Source organism: Vombatus ursinus, unplaced genomic scaffold (assembly GCF_900497805.2).
Source record: "Vombatus ursinus unplaced genomic scaffold, bare-nosed wombat genome assembly UNPS02014833.1, whole genome shotgun sequence".
Classification (NCBI taxonomy): Eukaryota; Metazoa; Chordata; class Mammalia; order Diprotodontia; family Vombatidae; genus Vombatus; species Vombatus ursinus.
In genome coordinates this window covers 6,017,456-6,040,877 of record NW_020954611.1, presented here as the reverse complement: position 1 = coordinate 6,040,877, position 23,422 = coordinate 6,017,456, and the positions used below count along the sequence as shown (strand labels likewise).

General features: G+C 39.6%; 1 protein-coding gene across 1 annotated transcript; it reads right to left on the bottom strand.

Annotated features, from left to right (window-relative positions):
- Positions 1-59: 59 nt before the first annotated feature.
- Positions 60-10,114, bottom strand: LOC114026199 (interferon-induced protein with tetratricopeptide repeats 1-like). The gene is made up of 3 exons (XM_027839824.1): positions 10,096-10,114; positions 7,690-7,801; positions 60-2,007 (listed from the first exon to the last, which is right to left on the bottom strand). The coding sequence occupies exons 1-3, from the start codon at positions 10,097-10,099 to the stop codon at positions 555-557; spliced, it is 1,569 nt and encodes a 522-aa protein (XP_027695625.1). The 5' UTR covers positions 10,100-10,114; the 3' UTR covers positions 60-554.
- Positions 10,115-23,422: the final 13,308 nt, after the last annotated feature.

Below are 23,422 nucleotides of genomic sequence, written 5' to 3'. Positions count from 1 at the left end.
TCCCACAATTACAAATCAAGAAAATTTTTGGCATTCATTTTTATGAGATTTTGAGTTCCAAATTTTTCTCCCTCCCTCCCCTCCCCTCCCCTCTTAGTTAATACATATGCTATCATGTAAAACATATTTCCCATATTCACTACAATTGTGGGAAAAGATACAGATCAAAAGTAAAATAAAAACATGAGAAAGACTAAAGTGAAAAAGATATACTTCGATCTGCATTCATAGTCCATCGGTTCTTTATCAGGCTATGGATAGCATTTTCCTTTATGAGTCCTTTGTACTTGTTTGAATCATTGTTCAATTATTAGTTTATTAGGCACCTACTATGTACCAGGCATCGTGCTAAGCACTGTGCTAGACATTTGAGATACAATTCCAAAGACTGAAATGATCCTTACTCTCAAGGAGTTTGCATTCTAGTAGACAACAAGTCAATATGAAAAAAATGCACAATGAGTTTGAACGGAATAGGTACAACTAAACTCTGTAGATGCAAGGTGTTTGCTGAGAAAAGAATGCAGCGGCAACTGAAGGGATCTGGAAAGGCTTCATGAAGAAGCTAGTGCCTGAGCAGCATCTGGAGGGAATAGAGCCATTCTAGAAAGCAGAAGGGAGGAGCCCAACTCTAGGGCTGTCTCATAGAGCTGTATGGCTTCTCCTGGCTCTTCTTTCATTTTATGGATGAATCCTAGGAAACTCAAACTCTCCACATCTGATGCATTTCGCTGAAGACGCCTTTTAGCGAGTTTCTCCAAACCAATTAGAAGCCATTTATGTTTTCTGTTTATTTTTAGTCCTTCCAGGTAAAGGGTGAGAGCATCAGCCTCGGACCTTCTGTGAGTCTCTAGAAAGCGGCCATAGTTATAGAGGGCATTTTGCTTTACACTATCTTGAAGTTGTTTCATATTTAGTACCTCCTTGTAGCTTTCTTCTGCTTTTTGGAAGTCACCTGCTTCTGCATACATGTTGCCTAGTTCTATATGACTTATCTCAAATGTGGGTCTGTTCTCTATTGAAGTTTTAAAATGAAATATGGCTGATTGAATTACTTTCTCAAGCTCTTGTCTATCCCTGCCTTGTGGCTTGTAGTTGGTAGCTTTCTTGATGTTAATCATTTTTGTCTTGTAACAAAATCCCATCTGGTGATGTAGGAGAGCAGACGATGGAGAGGCTTGCAAAGCAATTTTTAAGAAATGAAAAGCTTTATTCAGGCACCCTTTCTTGATGTAAAATTTGGCTGCATAGCGAAGGACGTAGAGCTGTGATGATGTATTTTCTAAAGCTTCTTCAAGGTACTTTTCTCCTTCTTCCTCTTGATGAAGGCTTTGGAGCTTCATGGCAAGAAGAACCTTAAGGTAATTATCTTCTGGGTTGATTCTGACTGCCCGTCGTAGCGGCTCTAGAGAAATACTAGATACTTGAGGAATAGTGTGCTGACCGTCCAGACGAAACATGCTGATTGCAAATCCAGTGTTAAATTCAGGGTTCTCAGGATCTGATTCCAGGGCCTTTTGGAAACAATCTTTGGCCTTTTCATAATACTCCTTTCCAAACTTGAGCAGGGCCCACCCTTCCTCACAGTCAATTTCTGGAAGTTCTACTTTATAGCGGAAGGGGCTTGAACGCCTCTTACAACTTGCTTCTACCTTCTCCAGGTAAGTCTGGGCTTCAGGGAGTCTGTCCATGTTATAATAGATCCAGGCATAGTTTCCCCAGGTCACGAGGCTTTTTATCTCTCCTTGATCATCATTCAGCTTTTGAATCAATTTTTCAGCTTCTCTCAAGCTTTCCAGAGCTTTCTCATTTTGACCCCTTATATGCCTCACATAGGCCAACATGTTGTGAATTCCCACATTGAATTTTGTGTCCAGGAACTCAATCTCATCCAGAATTCTGTTTTCTAAATCAGGCAAGTAAATGTCTATTCTCATTAAATCCCATGTGAAGTGGCATCTCAACTCAAGCAGGGCATCCATCATAGGATTCTTCTTGGACATCTCACTGTGGACACAAATAGAATATTTCATTATTAGGTTGTTGTTGTTCATCCTTCATTCTCAAGGAGGACCAATGACAGCAGGAGGGTGATGTCTTGACTTGCAAGTGAATTGTTTTTAAGAGAGGGAGGGCTGTGCAAAGTTAAGAGCCTCACTCTCTCCTCCAGGGTCATCTGGATCCAGTGGCAAGACATCAGTCAGGATGACTGGAGATGGCCCCAGATGCAGTGAGACACCTTGGCCTTTTTAAGCTAAGGTCTTTCCAAGGTCTCAGTTTGTCTGAGGCAACACCCATTCAGTGATCCAAGACTAGGTAAGAAATGAGGCAAAAGATGACCTAGTTTGCCCACTCAATAAATAAATAAATAAAGATGGGAGGGGAAGACCCTTACAGCTTTTGGCCAGAACAGAAACAGTTGCTATATACACTTACTCTGAGCTAGAGATTTCCAAACTTACTTGGCCTACCATCCCTTTTTCTTTTTTTTTCTTTCTTTCTTTTTTTTTTTTTTTTAGACAATTTGGGTTAAGTGACTTGCCCAGGGTCATACAGCTAGTAAGTATCAAGTGTTTGGTCTGAGGCTGGATTTGAACTCAGATCCTCCTGACTTTAGGGCTGGTGTTCTATCCATTGTGCCACCTAGCTTCCCCTACCATCCCCTTTTAAAAAAAAATTACTCAATGCTCCCCTTGGGAATCTACTTTGTTTAATCTTTTGTGGTTTTTTTTAAAATTTTGTCATTTCAAAAAAAATATAAATTAAAAAAAGATGCATCTTAAATTTAATAGTTTATTGTAAATTTGTGGGTTTTTTCCTGTATTGAAATTTTGATGATGCAATATTATGTCATATAACTGTGTAGTATCATATTGTAAGCATGTCATAACACACACATATTCCAGCTGATGTATGCTGGACTTCCCAACAATGCCTGACATGCTCATCTGCCAACACTTGCTCTTAAAACCTGTTGGTGGACTTGAGCACTGAGTGGTTAAAACTTGTATTTGTGTATTTGTTTGGAAGATAATGTGATCACTGACTTTAACTCTGTTATACAACATATGAAACATGTATGAAAGATTTTGCAAAATGTTCTTCTCTTCTTTCCTTATGCTTCCACCACTCCTTTATTTTTATTCAATGCCCCCCAATTACATCTGAAGCTACTACCACCCCCTTGGATCATTCCAGCACCCCCTGGGGGGTGATAGCACCTATCTTGGGAACCTATGCTCTGAGTCATCAAAACCCAAACAATGATCAAGTGAGGCTTGGTCTGGGACCTATTACTGGCCAACCAGCGAGAACCAGAGTGATTTGGGTTTAAGGCATGGTCAAGTAACTCCCTTTGAATCCAAATGGATTATCAAAGCCTGGTTTTCCAGAGCTCTATTTCAAGAAATCATAAATGAAACCTACGCAGATCAAAAGAGTTAATTGTCCCAGTTTTTAAAAAATAAAATAAATAATTAGGGAAGAGAAAAAAATCTAGCCCTCCAAACCCCAAAATATCTTGCAAGGTTTTAGTGATCAAAATTTATATTCCTTTGGTTAGAGCACTCATATGTAAGAGTATGATTCCCCATGTGGATAAAAGGGAGAGGAGGAAGGAAGGAAGGAAGGATATTCCATTATTAAGTACTGAACAAACAATAGAAAGGAGACTAGAATGACCACTGTTGAACAGGGCAAAGAAAAGGCAGCAACTCATCTGAGCTGTCCCCAAAACCCCTCCAAATACCTTTAAATAATGCCATAAAATAGTTCCTGGAGCAGCCAAACCCACAAAAGTACAGGGTGTAATAATTTTCCAGCCACAGACAACTTAGAAGGTCAGCAGAAAAGGTCTGTCACACCTGGGTAAGAGTGTGGCACAATCCAGTGCAGAGCATGCCAGCACAAACCCAGCTCCAGCAACCCATGAGCAGTCCTTGGGAGCTGCTGAATATTTTTTTTTTTTTGCTAGCCCTGAGGCAGGACTCTGTTGCTTTGCCCATACTCAGATCTGGGTCAAAGTCTTGGATGGAAGTCCTAGAGTGAGGAAGTACACTAATACACCAGAGCTGGTGGTCACAGTGGAGTGGGGACCTTTGTCACAATTCCAGGGCAGAAAAGAGTGCTTGTGATCACTCACAGACCAGAGCACAGACCAGGAGAGTAGTAGACACCTTTCCTTACATCATACCACCTTGGAAGAACTGAAAACTTGCAGGTCCCTAGAAGTATCTCTGAAAACAGTTGCACAAAACCCCTGAAGCTTGGAACAGTGCACCTTCCATCCTGGAAGCAGAGCCCTACTTTAACAAAGAGTTAAAAATCAAGAAATAGGCTGGGAAAATAAGCTAACAACAGAAAAAAATTCTAACTATAGAAAGTTACTATGGTGACAAGGAAGATCAAAACACACACTCAGAAGAAGATAACAAAGTCAAAGTTCCTACATCCAAAGCCTCTAAGAAAAATATGAATTGGTCTTAGGCCATGGAAGAGCTCAAAAAGGATTTTGAAAATCAAGTAAGAGAGGTAGAGGAAAAATTGGGAAGAGAAATGAGAGTGATGCAGGAAAATCATGAAAAATGGGTTAACAGCTTGGTAAAGGAGATACAAAAAATACTGAAGAAAATAACACCTTAAAAAACAGACTAAGCCAAATGGTAAAAGAAGTCCAAAAAGCCAATGAGGAGAAGAATGCCTTAAAAAGCAGAATTGACCAAATAGAAAAAAGGCACAAAAATTCACTGAAGAAGAAAAAAAACTCCTTAAAAAGTAGAATTTGCTGAAAGCTCATGGAAGAAAATAATTTTTTTAAAAATTAGAATTGAGCAAGTGGAAGCTAATTACATTGTGAAAAATCAAGAAACAATAAAATAAAACCAAAAGAATGAAAAAATAGAAGGCAATGTGAAATAGCTCATTGGAAAAACAACTGACCTGGAAAATAGATGCAGGGGAGATAATTAAAAATTACTGGACTACCTGAAAGCCATGATCAAAAAAAAGAGCCTACACATTACTTTTTCAAGAAATTATTGAGGAAAATTGCCCTGGTATTCTAGAACCGGAGGGTAAAATGGAAATTGAAAGAATACACTGATCACCTCCTGAAAGAGATCCCAAAATGAAAACTCCCAGCCAAATTCCAGAGCTCCCAGGTCAAGGAGACAATATTGCAAGCAGCCAGAAAAAAACAATTGGGGAGCCACACTCAGAATAACACAAGATTTAGCAGATTCTATGTTAAAGGATCAGAGGGTTCAGAATATGATATTCCAGAGGGCAAAGGAGCTAGGATTACAACCAAGAATCACTTACCCAGAAAACAGAGTACAATCCTTTTGGGGGTGGGGGTGGGAATGGATATTCAATGAAATAGAGGACTTTCAAGTATCCTTGATGAAAAGAACAGAGCTGAATAGCAAACCTGATTTTCAAATACAAAACTCAAGAGAACCATAAAATGGTAAACAGGAAAGGGAAGTTACAAGGGACTTAATAGGATTTAGCTGTTTACATTCCTACATGTGAAGATGATACTTGTAACTCTTAAGAACTTTCTCATTATTAGTGCAGTTAGAAGGAATATATATAGACAGAAGGCACAGGGGTGAGTTGAGTATGAAGGGATGATATCTAAAAAATAAAATGGGGGGGAGAGAAATGTACTGGGAGGAAGGGAAAGGGAGAGGTAGAATGGGAAAGATTATCTCACATAAAAGAGGCAAGAAAAAAAGCTTTTACAGTAGAGGGGAAGAGAGGGAAGTTCAGAGGGAGTGAGTGAACCTTACTCTCATCAGAATTGGCTCAAAGAGGGAATAACATATGCACCCAATTGAGTATAGAAATCTATCTTACCTTACAGGAAAGTAGGAGGGAAAGAAAATGAGAGAAGGAGAGCGTGTGATAGAAGGGGGACAGATTGGGGGAAGAGTAGTCAGAAGCAAAGCACTTTTGAGGAGAGATAGGTCGAAAGGAAAGAGAATAGAATAAACAGGGAAGGGGATAGAATGGAGGGAAATACAGTTAGCAATAGTAGCTGTGAAAAAAATTTTGAAGCAAGTTTCTCTGATAAAGACATCATTTTTCAAACATATAGAGAATGGAGTCAGATTTATAAAAATAAGAGCCACTCCCCAATTGATTCATGATCAAAAGATATGAACAGCTTACAGATGAAGTAATCAAAGCTATGTACAACCATATGAAAAAATGCTCTAACTCACTATTGGTTAGGGAAATTCAAATTAAAGCAATTCTGAGGTACCTATTAAATTGGCTAATAAGGACAGAAAAGGAATGGAGGGGATGTGGGAAAAATGAGACGTTAATGTACTGTTGGTGGAGTTGTGAATAGATCCAACCATTCTGTAGAGCAATTTGGAGCTATGCCCAAAGGGCTGTAAGGCCACAAATACCCTTTGACCTAGCAATATCACTACTGGATCTATATCACAAAAGAAATTTTTAAAAAAAGGAGAAAAGGACTTGTGTGTGCAAGAATATTAATAGCAGCTCTTTTCTGGTGGCAAGGAATTGAAAATTGAAGGGGTGCCCATCAATTGGGGAATGGCTGAACAGATTGTGGTATGTGATTTTGATGGAATACTATTGTGCTATAAGAAATGATGAGCAAGATGCTCTCAGAAAAACCTGCAAAGACTTATATGAGCTGATGCAAAGTGAAGTATACTGTGTACAAAGTAACAGCAATATTGTAAGATCATCAGCTGTGAGTGAATTAGCTATTCTCAGCAATACAATAATCCAAGACAACTCTGAAAGACTTATGATGAAAAATGCTATCTATCCCCAGAGAAAGAACTGATGGTGTCAGAATAGAGATTAAAGCATACTTTTAAACTTTATTTTTCTTGAGGATTTTTTTTTGGTCTATGTTTTCTTTCACAACATGACTAATATGGAAATGTGAGAATGTTCAGGAGGTTCCTGCAACAGTCCAGGTATGAGATGATGAGGATCTAGAAATGGAAGGGAAGGGACAGGAGAAACTGAAGCCCAGAGAGAGAGAGAGAGAGACTTGTTGTGGGCAGCTAGGTGGTGCCATAGTGCATAGAGCATCTGGCCTGGTGTCAGGAAGACTCATCCTCCCAAGTTTTTCCTGTCCTGCTACTTCTAGTGAAGGAAAAGTATTTTTGGATTAAAGAAATAAACAAGGAAACTTGAGAACCTAACTCTGTGTACATATATTTAAATGTGTGCATGTACATGCATATATGCATACCTATATGTATACTTATATGCATGTATTTATACATATATGTCCAGTGACCCAGGACTCAGACTTTGCTTCTAAGTTCATCATCTCATGCCTGGACTGTTGGAGGAGCCTCCTAAATATTCTCACTAGACTCCAGTCTGTACTGCTACTAGTCCTTCTTCCACACCATCGCCAGATTAATATTCCTAACATAACCCCTTTCATCAGGTCATGTCTCCATTTGCAAACCTTTGAATAGTTCCCTACTCTCTACAGGGCGAAGTCCCAATTCCTTCATTGGAATCTCAGTTGACATTGATCATATACTGTCTTGGAGGGTGAGCTCTCTCCCCCTTCTGGGATGGATGAGCATCTGCCTTCAGTGGGTATGAAGGATGCTCATCCATTTAAGTTTGATAAAACAGCAGCTAGATAATTTCAAAGGCAATAGAAGGCAAGCTCTTTACCTCATGATTGATTCCTGGTTCCTTCTCTGTGGTTCTGAAGAGATGGGAAAGAGTCTGATTTCCTCTTCAGAGGCCAGCTTTGCTTCTCTCAGGCAGCACAAGGCAGACAGAGCTAAATAGCCAAAAAAGGAGGAGCTTATTAAGTCATGTGCTTGTGGGTTTGGAGAAATAGAAACTGAAACTCACTCACAGTAAGTCAGAGGAACTGAGTGAGCACTAAATGCCAGCAATGAGGGATACTGAAAGGCACCGACTTGGTTTTAAAACAAAACAAAACAATACTTCCTGTCTTTTGTTGTATTATTACCATCACTGCTAAATATTTACCCATCCTCTGCCCACCCTTACTTCCCCTTCGTCTCCACCTTCCCCTTACTTTGCCCAGGGAACCATTCCTTATGACAAAGAATATACGTGATTGAAAGGAATAAGCCACGAATATAGACCCTTCTCTGGGGCAGAATGATTTGGAAAATGTTTGGGAAATTTTTTTTATTAAAAATCAGGCAAACTAGTGGTAGAGAAAGTGATATAAGGCAGTGTGGGGTTAAAACTCAGAAGAAAAAAATGGATTTCTGTGAGCTGCGTATTGACTTAGAAAACCTCAAACTTCCTTTATGTTTTATTGCATTTTTATTTTTCTTGTTACACATTTCCCAATTACATTTTAATCTGGTTCAGTCTTTGGGAGTTTTGCTGGTCACTTGAGGTCTGAGTATTGTGAGTTGGACACCTCTGGTGTAAGGGACCGAGGGCAGAAGTGGGACAACTGTTTGATCTGGGACATTTCACTTTTCTGAACCTCACTTTCCTTGTCTCCGAATGAGAACATAGGACCAAATGAACTGAAGTCTAACAGCTTTTCATCTTAAAGGTGAATTTGGCAAGGGATCCACTGTATGCAGGGACAGGGGAGTATTCAGATTAAAATGCCCCCTTACTGGAGATATGGGGCTGGCAGAGTGGTGACTGATCTCCTCAGCAATGTCATTTGGAAAGTGATTTGCGAAATAGAGATGTGTTAAAAAAAAGTGTTCAAAAACTTTCTGGTAAGAGCAGAAGGAAGAACAGAGAGAGGGCTGATATTTAGTGGTAAGAAGGAAGATGAAGGGCTGGCCTGTGAAGGAGCTAGAAGAATGAACAGAAACCCAGGAAGGGAACAGAGGGAATTCAACATTTATTAAACAATTTTTTTTTGTGCATGACCTTGTCACAGACATATGTAACCTCTGGCCCAGCACCCAAAGCCATGAACTTTAGAACAGGTTCAATCTTGGGGGAGTCTCAAGATAGGTTCTTGGATAAGAAAAGGCAATTCTACAAAGAGACAAGCTTCAATCAGCAGAAGCCTTGATGTACTTCTCAGTTCTCCAGCCTGATCTGTGTTCACAGATCTACATATTTCTCTGACTGAATCAGCAAATATACTCTTATAGTTTTTTCTTTCATTGGTGTTTAATTGTGTCCAACTTTACATAATGCCATGGACTTGTCCATGCAATTTTCTTGGCAAAAATACTGGAGTAGTTTTCCATTTCCTTCTCTAGTATGTCTCCAAGTTTTAGATGAGGAATTGAGGCAAACAGGAATTAAGTGACTTTTCCAGGGTCACATAGCTGGTAAGTGTCTGAGGCCAGATTTGAACTTAGATCTTTCCAGCTTCAGGCCCAGTGCTCTATCCACTGTACCACCTAGCTGCCCCTTTTTCTTTTGTAGCTCCAGTGTGAACAGGGCAGCCACAATCCTCAATAGCCTAAATCACTCTAATCATCCAGTGTTAAACCTTAAAGACTCCATTGGGAAATTCTCTCTTATTAAAGAGGCACAACTCTGTACCTTTATGCAGTCATTTTTTTTACGCATAATAAATATTCCAAATAAGGGTATTATTCTTTAAACCTCATCAGGGTGACCAGGCCCTCTTGATGAATCTTCACACAAATAAGCCACGATCCCTATCCTCATGGTATCAACAATGACTACCTGATTTTCTGTACCAGCTCTCTACCATAAGAACACATGGATTTCTAAGGAGATGCTCTCCCAGTTTTTCATCGAATCTGTCTGACATTTAATAAATATCTAAGAAGGAGGTGATTTTTAATAGATTCTATGCCCATATCTTTCTACCAAAAGTTGTAAAGGAGGCCACAACACTGCGCCTGTTTAAGGACCGCTACTTGGTCCACAAAGGGATCTTTTTTTGTTTGTGTAGTTGGCTAGTTGAACGCAATTAAAAATGTGCAATGCTGCTTAAGTGAAAGGTCTGTTGATTGGATATTATGAATCACAATCAGGAAAAATTCCTTTCTCAATACAAACCTCCAAATACATTATTAAATGACTCCTATCCCATGAAAACAGACTCCTTAACAATAACCTTAAATAAATGAGACTCATACTTACCCATAATTATTTCTGAAAAGAAGATGGCAATGGATTACCTTTCCTTGGCCCAACTGGATATACTTTGCAAATTTCCCTTCTCTTGGTGGAGGGGAGGATCGAGAGCCCTGAGAGAGAGAGAGCACTGTTTTTAGGCCCTGATTACTCTTTCTATTTAAAACATATCCCTTGAGGGAGGTCTGCTAGAGGCCTAGAGAGAGCCTTCTATCCATGCCCACACAAGGCAGCTTCCATATTATATTGCTGGTCTGATCTCCCAATAGTGATGTGGAGAACCTCCATGCAAAGAAGAGCGTCAACCCTTTTGACTGCAGGCCTTCCATCTCCTCCTGATCCTGGTTCTAGAGGGAAGGGGAAGAAAATAAATGAGGAACAGGGCTTTCATATCCTGCTCTGCAGGTTCAGCTTCTGTCTCCTGCTGCACAATTTCCTTTCTAATCTCCAGCCTTCAGATGGAAGAGGAGTAGTGAAAGGCAGCCTCCTATCTGACCATGTGCCTTCCATTTCATGATCTACTTGTCTCCAAACCCATCTCTAGCCTCCCCTGAGGCGTGGTGTCCTCCACCCAATGATGAACATTCTCACATCTGGTCATACACATTGCATCTTAGGCATTCTGAAGCCCTGTAGATCATCATCCAAATTTTATTCCCCATCCCCTACCACTTTATTTCTTATTCCCACCCCCCTCAACCCTCTCACCCTAATGTTCCAACCAAATGCCACCTACTCCTGCCACTATGCCTTCTGGAATGCCTGTTTCATAAACAACACACTTTCCTTCATCCAAAATCTTTTCTCTCTCCTAAAATCTTCTAGTTATACCTGAAACCTGGCTCCCCTCTCATGACATAGACTCCCTGGCCACCCTTTTACAGTACTGGCTGCACCTTCGCTCATTCCCCTCTACTCAATGGTTAAGGTGGGGAAGTTGGAATGTTCTTTGCTTCCCCTTGCCATGCTATCCTTCCAGTTCCTCAGGCCACCGACCTAGACTTGACTCTTCACTATCTCTCACCCCCCTTCCCTGTATATGTATGAGTCACAGCAATCTAAGAGTCAGAGTTCAGACTGGTTTTCATAGCCAACAGTGTCAGTGCCCTTCCCCGTATATGATTTGTCGACAAGTTCTGTTCATTTTTCACCTCTGCAGCATTTCTCAAATACACCCCCCTCTCTCTTCTAACATTGTTCATCACTTCATGTCTGGGCTACTTCAATAGCCTGCTGGTGGATCTGCTTGCCTTAGGTCTCTCCCCACTTCAACCCGCCCTCCATTCAGCCACCAAAGTGACATTGCTAAAGCACAGACCTGACAATGTCATCTGCCCACTCAATAAACTCCAGGAGTTCTCTATAGCCTTTTGGATCAAATACAAAATTCTTGGTTTGGATTTCAAAGCCCTTCATAATGGAACCCTCTCCTATCTTTCCAGTCTTCTTATACCTTACTTCCCCAAAAGTACTTTTCCATCCAGTGACACCCACCTCCTTGCTGTTCCATGAGCAAGATACCCTATCTCTCAGGTCTGGCCATTTTCTCCTGCTATCCCCCAACACCTCTTAATTCTCATGCTTTCTCTCTTAATTATTTCCTATTTATCCTGTAAAGTATGTAATTTTAATTGCTTGTTTTTTTCCCCATTAGATCATGTGCTCCTTGAGGGCAGGGGCTGTTTTTTCCTCTTTTTGTATCCTCAGGGCTTAGCACAGAGCCTGGCACAAAATAGGTGCTGAATAAACGTTTATTGAAATCGACTGACTTGTTAGGAAGAATCTTTTTCTATTGTTGTGTAAGCAGAACTGCCAGCCTCATCAAAGGCTTGAAAGAGTTTTGGTCTGGTCTCTTTGCCTCATTCGCTTTGGGGAATTTTGGTGGCTCCCAAGGTGACAACAGCTGTTGAGAAACCATGTTGACCTAGGTAGTTCAAAAGGTTGGGAGAGTGAGTCACAGCAATCTAAGAGTCAGAGTTCAGACTGGGTCTCATAGTCAATACAGCGTTAATGCCCTGAAGAACAAAGAATGACATTTGGGAGTGACTTTTGTCACGAGGCCATTATTCACAAGGTCCCAGTTCCTTCATTGGACCCTCAAGTCCTGAACCTTGCTCTCTTATTTATGCAAGTAAGTACTTCAATCTGATCAGTGTCTGCTCACTTTGTTGAGATCTTCTTTCATATTTTTCAAGCTCTGTTTCTGCCTATCTAGACTATGGTGCCTGTGCCCATATCGTTTCCCCTTTAAATGCCCTCTTCCCAGTGGGCTGCTCAATCAAATTCTACTCATCTTCTAAAATACAGCTAAAGTCTTACTCTCTGTAAAGCCTTTGGCCTGCTGTTCTCTTTCCCCCCTCTGAACTGCCCTAGCAATTAGCTGTGTTACTCATTTGACAATGATCATATACTGTCTTGGAGGGGGAGCTCTCTCCTAACTGGGTCAGATGAACATCTGCCCTCAGTGGGTATGAATGATGCTCATCCATTTAAGTCTGATAAAATACCAGCTATAAAATTTCAAAGGCAATAGAAAAGAAAAAAAAACTCTTCTCTTCATCAATTCTGGCTACTTCTTTGTGGTTCTGTAGGGATGTGAAAGAGTCTGATTTCCTATTTAGAAGCTTAGTGTACTTGTCTGATGGCTTCTCGAGGCAATTGAATTCAAAGGAAAAAGTAATCGGCAGATAAAGAGTGTGTTTTGGGGCGGCACAGTGTGGAATTGTGGCAGCGAAAACCAGAATAGAAACTGGAAAGTGAAACTGAGTGTGTGTTTGGGGGTGGAGAGCAGTGTTGTGGTAACTAAAACTGGAATAGAAAGTGGAAAGTGAAACTGATTCACAATGAGCATGAGGAAAAGGAAACTTGATTAGTGAATTCTGAGAGCTCTGACAGAGGCTGGGATAAGAACAGACATAATTTACTGATATATTTTGTTTTTACATAATCTTCTAAATGCCTTGTTTCCTACTGCACTCCCTAGTGAGTTGTCAACAACAAAGGTTTAAAAAAAAAGTCAACGAACATAGACTGTCTGAAGCATAAAGATTTGGAAGATACTTAGGGCAAATATCTTGGTTTATTTAAAACCAGAATGACAAGAGGAAGACAGTGTCATCTAAGACAGAGGTGTCAAAAACAAAAACATAGCCTGTAGGCATCACATCCAGTGCAACCCGTACCAGATTAAAATGTCATTGGGAAATACTCAACAGAAGAAATACAAATACAATACAATATAGATAACATCACATTTTAAAACTAAGTCAACCTGTGGCCTGCGGGGATCCCGATGAACAGATTAGTGGCTTGCCTTGTATTATAGTTTGATGCCACTGATTGTTGTACAGAAATACAACACCTTTTTGATTAAGGGGAAATTTATCTCTCTGAGCCATGATTAGGGGGCCAGATACTATATGTACACCGGAGCAGTGGCATCTGGGACTTATCAGGTGGTGCTACTTCTGGAATTCAGCTCCAGTGTCCCTGTGGTCTCTGCCCTCACACCTGCAACTTAGAGCCCTAGATTCAGCCTGCCTGCCTGTGTGCCTACCTGCCTGTGCTTCTTTGTCCACATTCCTGTATCCGCCTTGACCCAGCATGTTACATTACTCCTGAGTCTTCCCAGGTCCTTTGTATCAGCCCTGATCCAGGCCTCAGCCTTCTGGTTTCTGTCTTTGCACCAGGATCTCTTCCAACACTCCAAAGATCAGGTCAGACCCACCTTGAAATGCCAGCTCCTACTTCCTGTCCAGTCATTCTGGACGTACCTTGGATAGCTCATATTTGTTGTCAGTTGGGCCTCCTGGGCTTTATAAGACTCAACATCATTATTTGCCAACAGTTTGGACTTCAAGGGAGGGTCCTGTGCAATCTAATCACCTCCTTTCCTTAATGGATTTCTTTCCAGTTACTAATCTGCCTTAACTCATATTAGTCATACTCTCTCATCCCAATGATTCTGAAACCCTAGATGTCATTCTACGAATCCCATTCTGTCTTTCTGCCTGCTCCCTTTTCTGCATCCCCCTTCAACCAGACTCCTCACAAGGGGTCCAATCTGCACTCCAGATCCACCTGCCCCTTCCACTGCGCTCTCCAGAATGACTGATGACTCTATAGTTAAGAATTCTGATAGCATCTTAGACCTTTTGCTTTCTCACTCCTTCTATCCTCTTGAACTTGTCGAGAAATCTGTCTCCTTCCTGATGACATGGCAGTACTGACTACTGTCTCCAGCACTGGTTGCAACTTCACTCATACCCCCTTCCTGCATTAGTCATTGTAGGGGAGTCAGAATTCTCTCTGCTTCCCATGACCTACTTCTGGACTCTCCTTTGATCTCCTTCAGATGTTTACTAACTGTGTGACCCTGAGTAAGTCACTTAATCTTTGTATGCCTAAGTTTCCTCAACTGTAATATGGGGACATTAATAACACCTACCTCCCCAGGTTGTTATGAGACAGTATTTGTAAATGAGATAGTATTTGTAAAGTGTTTAGCACAGTGCCTGGCACATAGTAGGTGCTTAATAAATGCCTGCTTTCTCCCTTCCTTCCTTCCTTGTCTCAAGTCTTTCTAAAATCTAGTCCATCCTCCACTCAGCTCCCAAAATGATTCTCCTAAACCACAAGTCTTTTTATGTCATCCCCCATAACACAAACAAACCTCCAAAACACCATCACCACCACCACCTCCACCACCAGACTTCAATGGCTTTCTATTTATCATCTTCAGGACAAAAAAAATCCTGTTTGGCTTTTAAAGTCTTTCATAATCTGATGCTTGCCTACCTTTCCAGTCTTCTTACACCTTACATACTACCCAGATATGCTCCAGTGATGCTGGCCTCCTTTTCCTGCCCCAAACAAGACATTCCATCTCCTAACTCCAGGTATTTTTACTATCTGCCCCAAATGCCTGAAATGCTTTCCCTTCTCATCTCCACCTCCTGGCTTCCCTGGCTTCCTTCAAGTCTCAGCTAAAATTCCACCAGGACAAACAACAACCCACCATCTAGGATTTTTGGCAAGAAGCCTTTCCTAATTCTCCTTACTGTTGGGCCTTCCCTTTGAGATTTCCTTCAATGTGCTCTGTATGTCTCCTGTAGTACCTAATTGTTTGTATGATATCTGCCCCATTAAAATGTGAGCTCCTAGAAGGCAGGGATTATTTTTGCCTTTCTTTGTATCTCTAATGATTAACATAATGCCTGGCATAGGGTAAGTCTATCTTTTTTGCCTTTTGGAATATAGTATTACAGGAACTCCTCTTGTTCTCATTAGAAGCTGCCAGGTCTTGTGCAATCTTTGCTAGCTTTACTTGAACTCCATTCTGGATACTTGTGATATTTTTTTCTTCACTATGAGAAGTCTAGATTTTTGTTTCCTTTTGGGGTTCCTTTCAGGAGGTGATTGGTGGGTTCTTTCTTTACTTTGACCTTTGGTTCTAATATATCTTTTCAGTTTTCATTTGTGATTTCTTGAAATATAGTATCTAGATTTGTGTTTGTTATTTTACCATGGTTTTCATTTTCATGGAGTCCAATTATTCATAATTTTTCCCTCTCTTGACCTGTTTTTGAGGTCAGTTATTTTTTACATCAGGTATATTACCTTTTCATCTATTTTTAATTTTTAAAATTTATTCTAACATTTCTTGCTCTTTCATTGAGTTGATTTCTCTCTGGTATATTCTAGTTTTTGCTGATTTTATTTCTTGGGTAAAGCTCACCACTTTCTTTTCTAAACTATTCTCCTTCCAATTCTTTCCTGAAGAGCTTTTATTTCATTTTCTCTCCATTTCTTTATTTCCCTCCTTTCATCTTATCTCTTGCTTAACCTTTCTAGGTATTCATGTAGCTCTTGTGGAAAATCCATTTTTCCTTGGAGCATTTGCAGTTGTTATGGTATTAGATTTGCAATAATATTTAATAATAGATAATGTTTTATTTTTTCATCTCTCCATCTTTAGTTCTGAAACCGGGCTTTGGGTCTTGCCCTGGTTTCTCTGAGTTCTTGTGCTGATCTTGACCTCCTGAGATGTTTGAAGTTTGGAGTGTTGGGTCTTCAGAGCTCTCTCCTATGGCTAAGGACAGAGTATTGGGGGAATCCTCTGTCCCCAGTCTTGCTACTTTTAGACACAGAGCTTTTGCAGGCCACAGGTGTCTCTGATTATTTCTAGTCCCTCCAGGAAGCTACTTTGTACCAGCTCTAGATTGCTTGCTTTCCTCTAATGCAGAGGGGTCAAACTCAGCAGGTCTTGCATACAAAACTCCCTAGTGCTTCAGGAACCAAATTAAAAGGCAATTGGAAAATGTTTAACAAAATGAATAAAAATACAACACAACATTGATAATGTTGTTCTGTAGTTTCAGCTGTGTCCAACTCTTCGTGACTCCATGTGAGGATTTTCTTGGCAAAGATACTGGAGTGGTTTGCCATTTCCTTCTCCAGCTCATTTTATAGATGAGGAAACTGAGGCAAACAGGGTTAAGTGACTTGCTCAGGATCACACAGCTGGTAAGTGTCTGAGGCCAGATCTGAACTCAGGAAGATGAGTCTTCTTGACTTCAGGCCCGACACTCTATCCAATATGCCAACTAGCTGGCCAACAATATCCCTCTTTTAAAGAGCACCATTATTTCCATCTGAGTTCTGATAGAGTCACAACATGGCATGCATTTAGCTGCAAGATGTGGTTGTCCCATGATAGATAGCAGGCAGTTAAAAAAACGGTACAAGAATTGTCAGAAAAACCTTTAAAATCCCTTTCTGTGAAGAAAATGTCCTTCATTTGTGGTGATAGGGAGTCTGCATTTTTAAATAAGTAATCACACACATGTGTGTTCATTCTTGACCACTTTTAAACCCTCTCAGAGAAGTGAGAGAGAATAAGATAAAGGCCAATTTCTGCACTGAAATAAATGAATTCAGCGTGTTTTTGGCTGAATAGCTGAAAAAGAGCCTTTGTAGAGTCAAATTAATAATTATAGTATCACATAGATACTCACTATGTCTTAAGTGTCTGTGTTAGGTTTAAATGACCAGGACATAATTATGAAGCCAAGTTTCTTCTTTAGTTACTAATTAACTAGATTGTCTGGGTCAAATTAATTCAACCTCTTCTGGTCTCCTTTTTCCTGAATTAGTATAATGAGCAGGTTGGACTAGATTGTTTCAAATATCCTTTCCACATAGGGATGGAAGGGAGGTGGGATACAGGCATTTATTAAGTGCCTACTGTGTGCCAAGCTCTTTACAAACATTTTCTTATTTGAGCCTCATAGCAACTCTGGAAGGTACATGCTATTATTATTCCTGTTTTAATGGTTGAACAAACTGAGTGAAAGAAATGATTATTTCTCTCTTATATTAATAACTAATTAACCAAGTTTTCCCCCCTTTTCTACTTCCTCATCCAGAAATAACCAGTGTCAGAAATCTTATACTAAGACTTACTCAGGCCTAGATCTAATCAAACAGTAAAAGAAATTCTAAATTTGGGTTAATGGGAGGATTTTTGCTTATTGTGCTTACTTAGACAGGTCTGGGAAAATGTAGATTCTCCCTTTTGTATGACAGGTAACGTGGAAATTGAGAAGTCTCTTTGATCAACACTTGGGTGACCCAAGTCATGCACCCTGTTGTTGTTGTTTGTCATTCCTTCTTGAGAGGACCAATGACATCAGAAATGAGGTCTTTTTTTCCTCTTTTTTATTTAATTAATTTATTTTGATTTATCAACAATCACTTCCATATGCTTTTGAATTTAAAATTTTTGTCCCCCTCCTACCCTACTACGCTTCCCAAGATGGCGCACAATCTGATATAGGCTATTCATATACATTCCTATTAAATGTATTTTCACACTAATGATGTTGTAAGTAAGAATTAGAACTAATAGGAGGAACCACCAGAAAGAGGAAACAAAACTCAACAGAAGAAAAGAAATAGCAAACGGTATGCTTCGATCTGCATTCAAACTCCATAGTTCTTTCTTTGGATGTGGATAGTATTTTCCATCATGAGGCCTTTGGAGATGTCTTGGATCCTTGTATTGCTGGGAAGGGTTAAGTATATCAATATTAGTCATCGCACAATGTGGCTGTTATTGTGTACAATGTTCTCTTGGTTCTGCTCACTTCACTCAGCATCAGACCATACAAGTCTTTCCAGGTTTTCCTGAAGTCTGCCTGTTCATCATTTCTTATAGCACAATAGCATTCCATTCATATACCACAACTTGTTCAGCCATTCCCCAATTGATCCTCAATTTCCAATTCTTTGCCACCACAAAAAGAGCTGCTATAAATATTTTTGTACATGTGGGTCCTTTTCCCATTTGTATGATCTCTTTGGGATATAGCCTTAGAAGTGCTATTGCTGGGTCAAAGGGTATGCACATTTTATAGCCCTTTGGGCATAGTTCCAAATTGCTCTCCAAAATGGTTGGATCAAGAAATGTGATGGCTTGACTTGCAAATGAATTGGATTTGAGTGATGGAGGGCTGTGCAAAGTCACCAGTCCCACTTTCTCCTCTGGGGCCAGCTAGATCCAGTGACTAGATGTAGATCAGGATGACTCGGAGATGGCCATGGATGCAGTGGGAGACTTTGGCCTTTTTAAGTTAAGATCTTTCCCAGGTCTCAGTTTGACTGAGGCAATTTTCATTTGGTGATTAAGGCTAGGTAAGAAATAGGGCAAAAAATGGCCTTTTCTTTACTCAAAAAAAAAATCAATCTGGAAGGAGAAGTACCCCCAAGATCCTGACTGGAATATAGCCCGGTCTGTCATTGTAATATTCATTTTCTTATTAATTGTTAACCAATTAGAGTTCCTTACCACCCTCAGTAACATCCAGTCTTCCAAGGGTATATGAACTGTGAGCTCACTGCCATAAAGGGTCTTTGGCATTCAAGAGTGTCACTGACCTCCTTTTATTAATAAACCTGTTGGCATTATTAATAAAATGACTAAATTATCTACTAAATTTAAACTTATTAAACTTACTAAATACTAAATTAAACTATGTTTCTCACACCTTTTAAAGGCCACATGAAGTGAAATGACTTGCCTAGAGTCACACAGGAATTAAATCTGAGGTTATATTTGAATTCAGATCTTATTGACTCCAGGTCCAGCACTCTGTCCATTGGACTGCCCGCCTTCCTCGCTGTGATTCTCTACTTTTCTGTCTCTCACCCAGTCTTACTGTCAATGAGGCACCTGTTTAGACACATTTCCTATCTCTCTTGGCAGAGATCCAATCAACTCTGCCTTATTATTCCTTCTGTTACACTGTTAATCATGCCAATATTTGTGGTTTACTTTTATGTTGCTTATTTGTTATTATAAAGCACTTTACATATGGCATCTCATTTAATTCTCACTGATGGACTGTGAGATAAGTAGGGAAAGTATTAGCAATCATTCAGTCAACTAACCTTTATCAAGAACTTACTGTATGTGTCAGACATTGTTAGAAACACAAAGACAAACATATAAACAGTTTTTTTTCCTTAGGGAGCTTATATTCAATCAGTAGAGACAGTATGTACCCTTATAAGTATATATAAAATAAATTATAAGATAACTTGTGTGTGTGGGAGTATAGGAGGCATGTGCAGCTTTAGTTAATTAGGAAAAGCTCCCTGAAGAATAGGGGGTCCTTAGCTCCTTTTTTTGTGTCTAGTGAAGTCTACAGAATCCTCAGAATGATGTTTTCAAATGTATAAAATATAATATTACAAAGGAAACCAATGACATTGAAATACTGTTATTGAAATATTTAAAGAAACAAGGTCAGTGGACACTAAGAACCTGAGAAGGTGGTATTTAAACTGTTTTGAGGAAAATTAGGTATTCTAAGAGGCAGAAATGTGGAGGGAAGGGCATATGGGGGTGGTGGTGGCAGATACATGTGCCTGTGCAAAGGTAGAAGGGGAAATTGAGTCTCAGAGAAGTTAGGTGACTAGACAAGGGCCTTTGTAACTAATGTGTTATTTAGGAGAAATTGTTAATCAGGAGAATTTTTGTTGTTTCTGTTCATTACTTATTAGGAGAAATTGTTTTGTTTTTTTCCAAAGTAGGCACAGAAAAAGAGAAAACTCTGTTTAAACTTAAAGGAATGAAACTCCAGGGGTGGAATTTCAGGCACCTGGACATTAGATATGATTTTAGCTGCCATCTCGTCTCCATATAAAAACAAGCCTCCCTCATTGTGGCCCCTGAACATTTAGGTAAATGTCTCAAATTCAGATAGAACAGGGGCCACTAAACCATTAGATAAGGATCCCCAAAGCCTGCATAGTGACACAGAAAACCATAGATTAACATTATCTATGTTTTATTGAATTTTTATTTATTTCATTAAGTTTTTCCAATGTCATTTTAACTTGGTTCAGCAGCCCTTGGGAATGATGTGGCTGTGTGTGTTTGACACGTCACCTGTAGGCTGCTTAAATTTTTTTTTTATTGATTGATTTCTTTCTTTTTTTTACATTATCTACAAATATATCTTCAAATAGGCTACTTTTTAATTCATGAAAATCTCACAGAATGTAGGCAACTGGGCAAATACAAGTCCTCAGTGGTTTGATTGCTGGATTTATTTATTATGATCGCCAATGGTTTTAGAAACACTTTTTTGGGCTTGTTTTGAATAGATAGCACCAGACTCTGATTTTTGCCCTTTGTGGTTACAAATATCCTATTAAATATCCTCTGAAATAAGAATATGCTGACCTCATTATGGCTCAACCCACAAGCAGTCAATTCTGCTGACCAAGGCCGAGATTATGGCCATTGGCCCCTGGCGACAGTTAAGGTACTTTAACATAGCCCACTGCTGGCCTAAGCAGACCATTTATAAGGCCTTAATTAAGCCTGAAAATAACTAAATTCTATTTCTCCAGGCTAGGTTATTTTCTTCAAGCTTTCCTGAGCGCAGGTGCTGAAGGCTTTTCTTTTTCAACATTGCCAAGATAACTTAACTACCATTGGGTCTAATAAAACAGGAACTGACTTCCTGCATGACCTCTGACCTTCCAGAAGGCTTTTAATGCACATTAACAATTCAATTCAATTTAATTCAACAAACATTGATTAAATAGCAACTATGGTGCGAGAAATGATTATTTATAACTAACATCTTGGGGAGATTCAGAGACTCTCCTCTTTTTCTAAACCCCTCATTTGAAAAGTTCAGTTTTTCTTCAGAAGGACATTACTAATAATGAGTTTGCATTAATTCTCCTAGATCTTGTTTGAGGTCCCACCCTGGTGAAAGTTACTGTGTTCTGCTCAGGCTTTGAATTGATCACCTAAAGCCGTGGGTGATCTGATGTACCATACTTTCCCTATCCAAGGGATACTCAGTCCTTCATTTTAATATAACCCACCTCCAATCACATTAACCAATTAGATTTGATTGCTGCTTGATGGAGTGCCTACTATTTTCAAGGGTATATAAACTGTAAGTCCACCACTATGATTGTCTTTAGTCTAAGAGAGACACCAAATGACCATGCTTTTATTAATAACCTGCTGAGCTTATTAATAAAATGATTAAATTACCCAGAAACTATGCCTCTTCAACCTTTTTAAATGTCAACATGGTGAGATACTGGGCTGGATGCTTTTTGAAAAAATGTTCTGCTCAGGCTTGGGTGGGATATACATTCTTTGAATTGATCACCTATAGCTGTGGGTCCTCTGATGTTGAGTTACTTTTCCTATCCAAGAGATACTCGGTCTTTCATTTTAATATACTCTAATCACGTTAACCAATTAGATATGGTTGCTGTTTGATGGGAGAGAAGTAGCTTCCTGTGATAGAACAGGGGTGGTTTTGCTTCACACTGGGTCCTGCTTATAGTTAGGTTTTATTATTGGTCTCTTTTCAAAATCTTAGCCATACTTATCTCATTCCAATAGCCATGTGGTTTCTTACGAGGAATAATGATCCTGCTGTTTTCAAACCTATACCCTGAGATCCCTGTGGTCTGTAGTCCTGCGTTATTCAGTTCTGGTAAAAAAAAAATCTATAGAGAATTTTACATTTTCATTCTGCTGAGATCATTCTCTTAATTAGATAAAACTAATTTCACCTTTTGTGCATTTGTGCATACATTTAGGATACTAGAGAAGGACAGTGTTGACTCTGGTCTGACTTTTTTTTGAGAAATGAAGATGAAAATGCTGATGGTTGACAATGACACTGATGGCTTACATTTGTATTATACTTTCTCATTTGATCATTATAACAACCATATGAAAAAGGCAGCACAATTCATTCTTATTTTAGAAATGTGGTAACTGAGGTCCAGAGAGGAGATGTGGTCTGTTCAAAGTCACACAACTAGGAAGTGGTGGAGGTGGGATTAGAACCTATCTATGGTTTTCAGTTTGTTAACTTGTAGTGTGGTTAGACAGGCAGCTCGGTGGTATAGTGGATAAAATGTCAGGCCTAGAGTCAGCAAGACCCCAGTTCAAATTCTGCTTCAGAAACTCATTAGCTGTGTGACTCTGGGCAAGTCACTTAACCCTGTTTGCCTCAGTTTTCTTATCTGTAAAATGAGCTGGAGAAGGAAATGGCAAACCACTCCAGTATCTTTGCCAAGAAAACCTCTCAAATGGGGTCATGAAGAGTTGTATGAGACTGAACAACAGCAACAAAGGGTGGTTAGACCTAGATAAGAGTTTTGTTAACAGCATCACTGTGGAGTGGGTAAGACAGGAGATCAGGCTCGATGAAACATTCTAAGCAGGGGTTTCTGAGTGTTTTTTTTTTCCTTTTTCAAGTTAAGACACCTACAACCTATACATTGGAGGAGGAGAAGAGAGAAGACAATGTGATCCAGTGGAAAGACCACTTAAGGAGGACTCAGAAAACCTGGTCTTGTCATTATGATATCAGAAACTCTCCTCTTTAAGCTGTTTCCTTATTCATTAAGTGAATGGGTTGGATGAAACAACCTCTTTGGGCCCTTCCAGCTCTAATATTCTATAATCACTATAAGAGTGATCTTAGAGAGTAGGTATGTCTTCCAATGGTGAATGACAGTTACTGAGACTCATTTGTGGCACTTTTCTGAATATCTTAAAGTTTGGAGACAGAGAAAGATCACACCCACTCATGGCTGGACTGTTTCAGAGAGTGACTAGACATTTTCCCATTGATCAGTTGAAGTGATTTGTACTTTACATTGACTTCTAGGGCTGATAGAAATAAACATCAGTGAGACTGTTACCTCTGTCAATTCTGTCCAATGATCTAAAACCATAGGAATTTACTTGGGTAGTTGCAGGAATCTGAGAACAAGGAAG

Excerpts from the sequence above, each read along its gene's own strand:
- LOC114026199 (XM_027839824.1), bottom strand. Across the intron at positions 2,008-7,689 it reads AACCAGGAATCAATCATGAG|TGAGATGTCCAAGAAGAATC; the intron begins GTAAAGAGCTTG and ends TTGTGTCCACAG.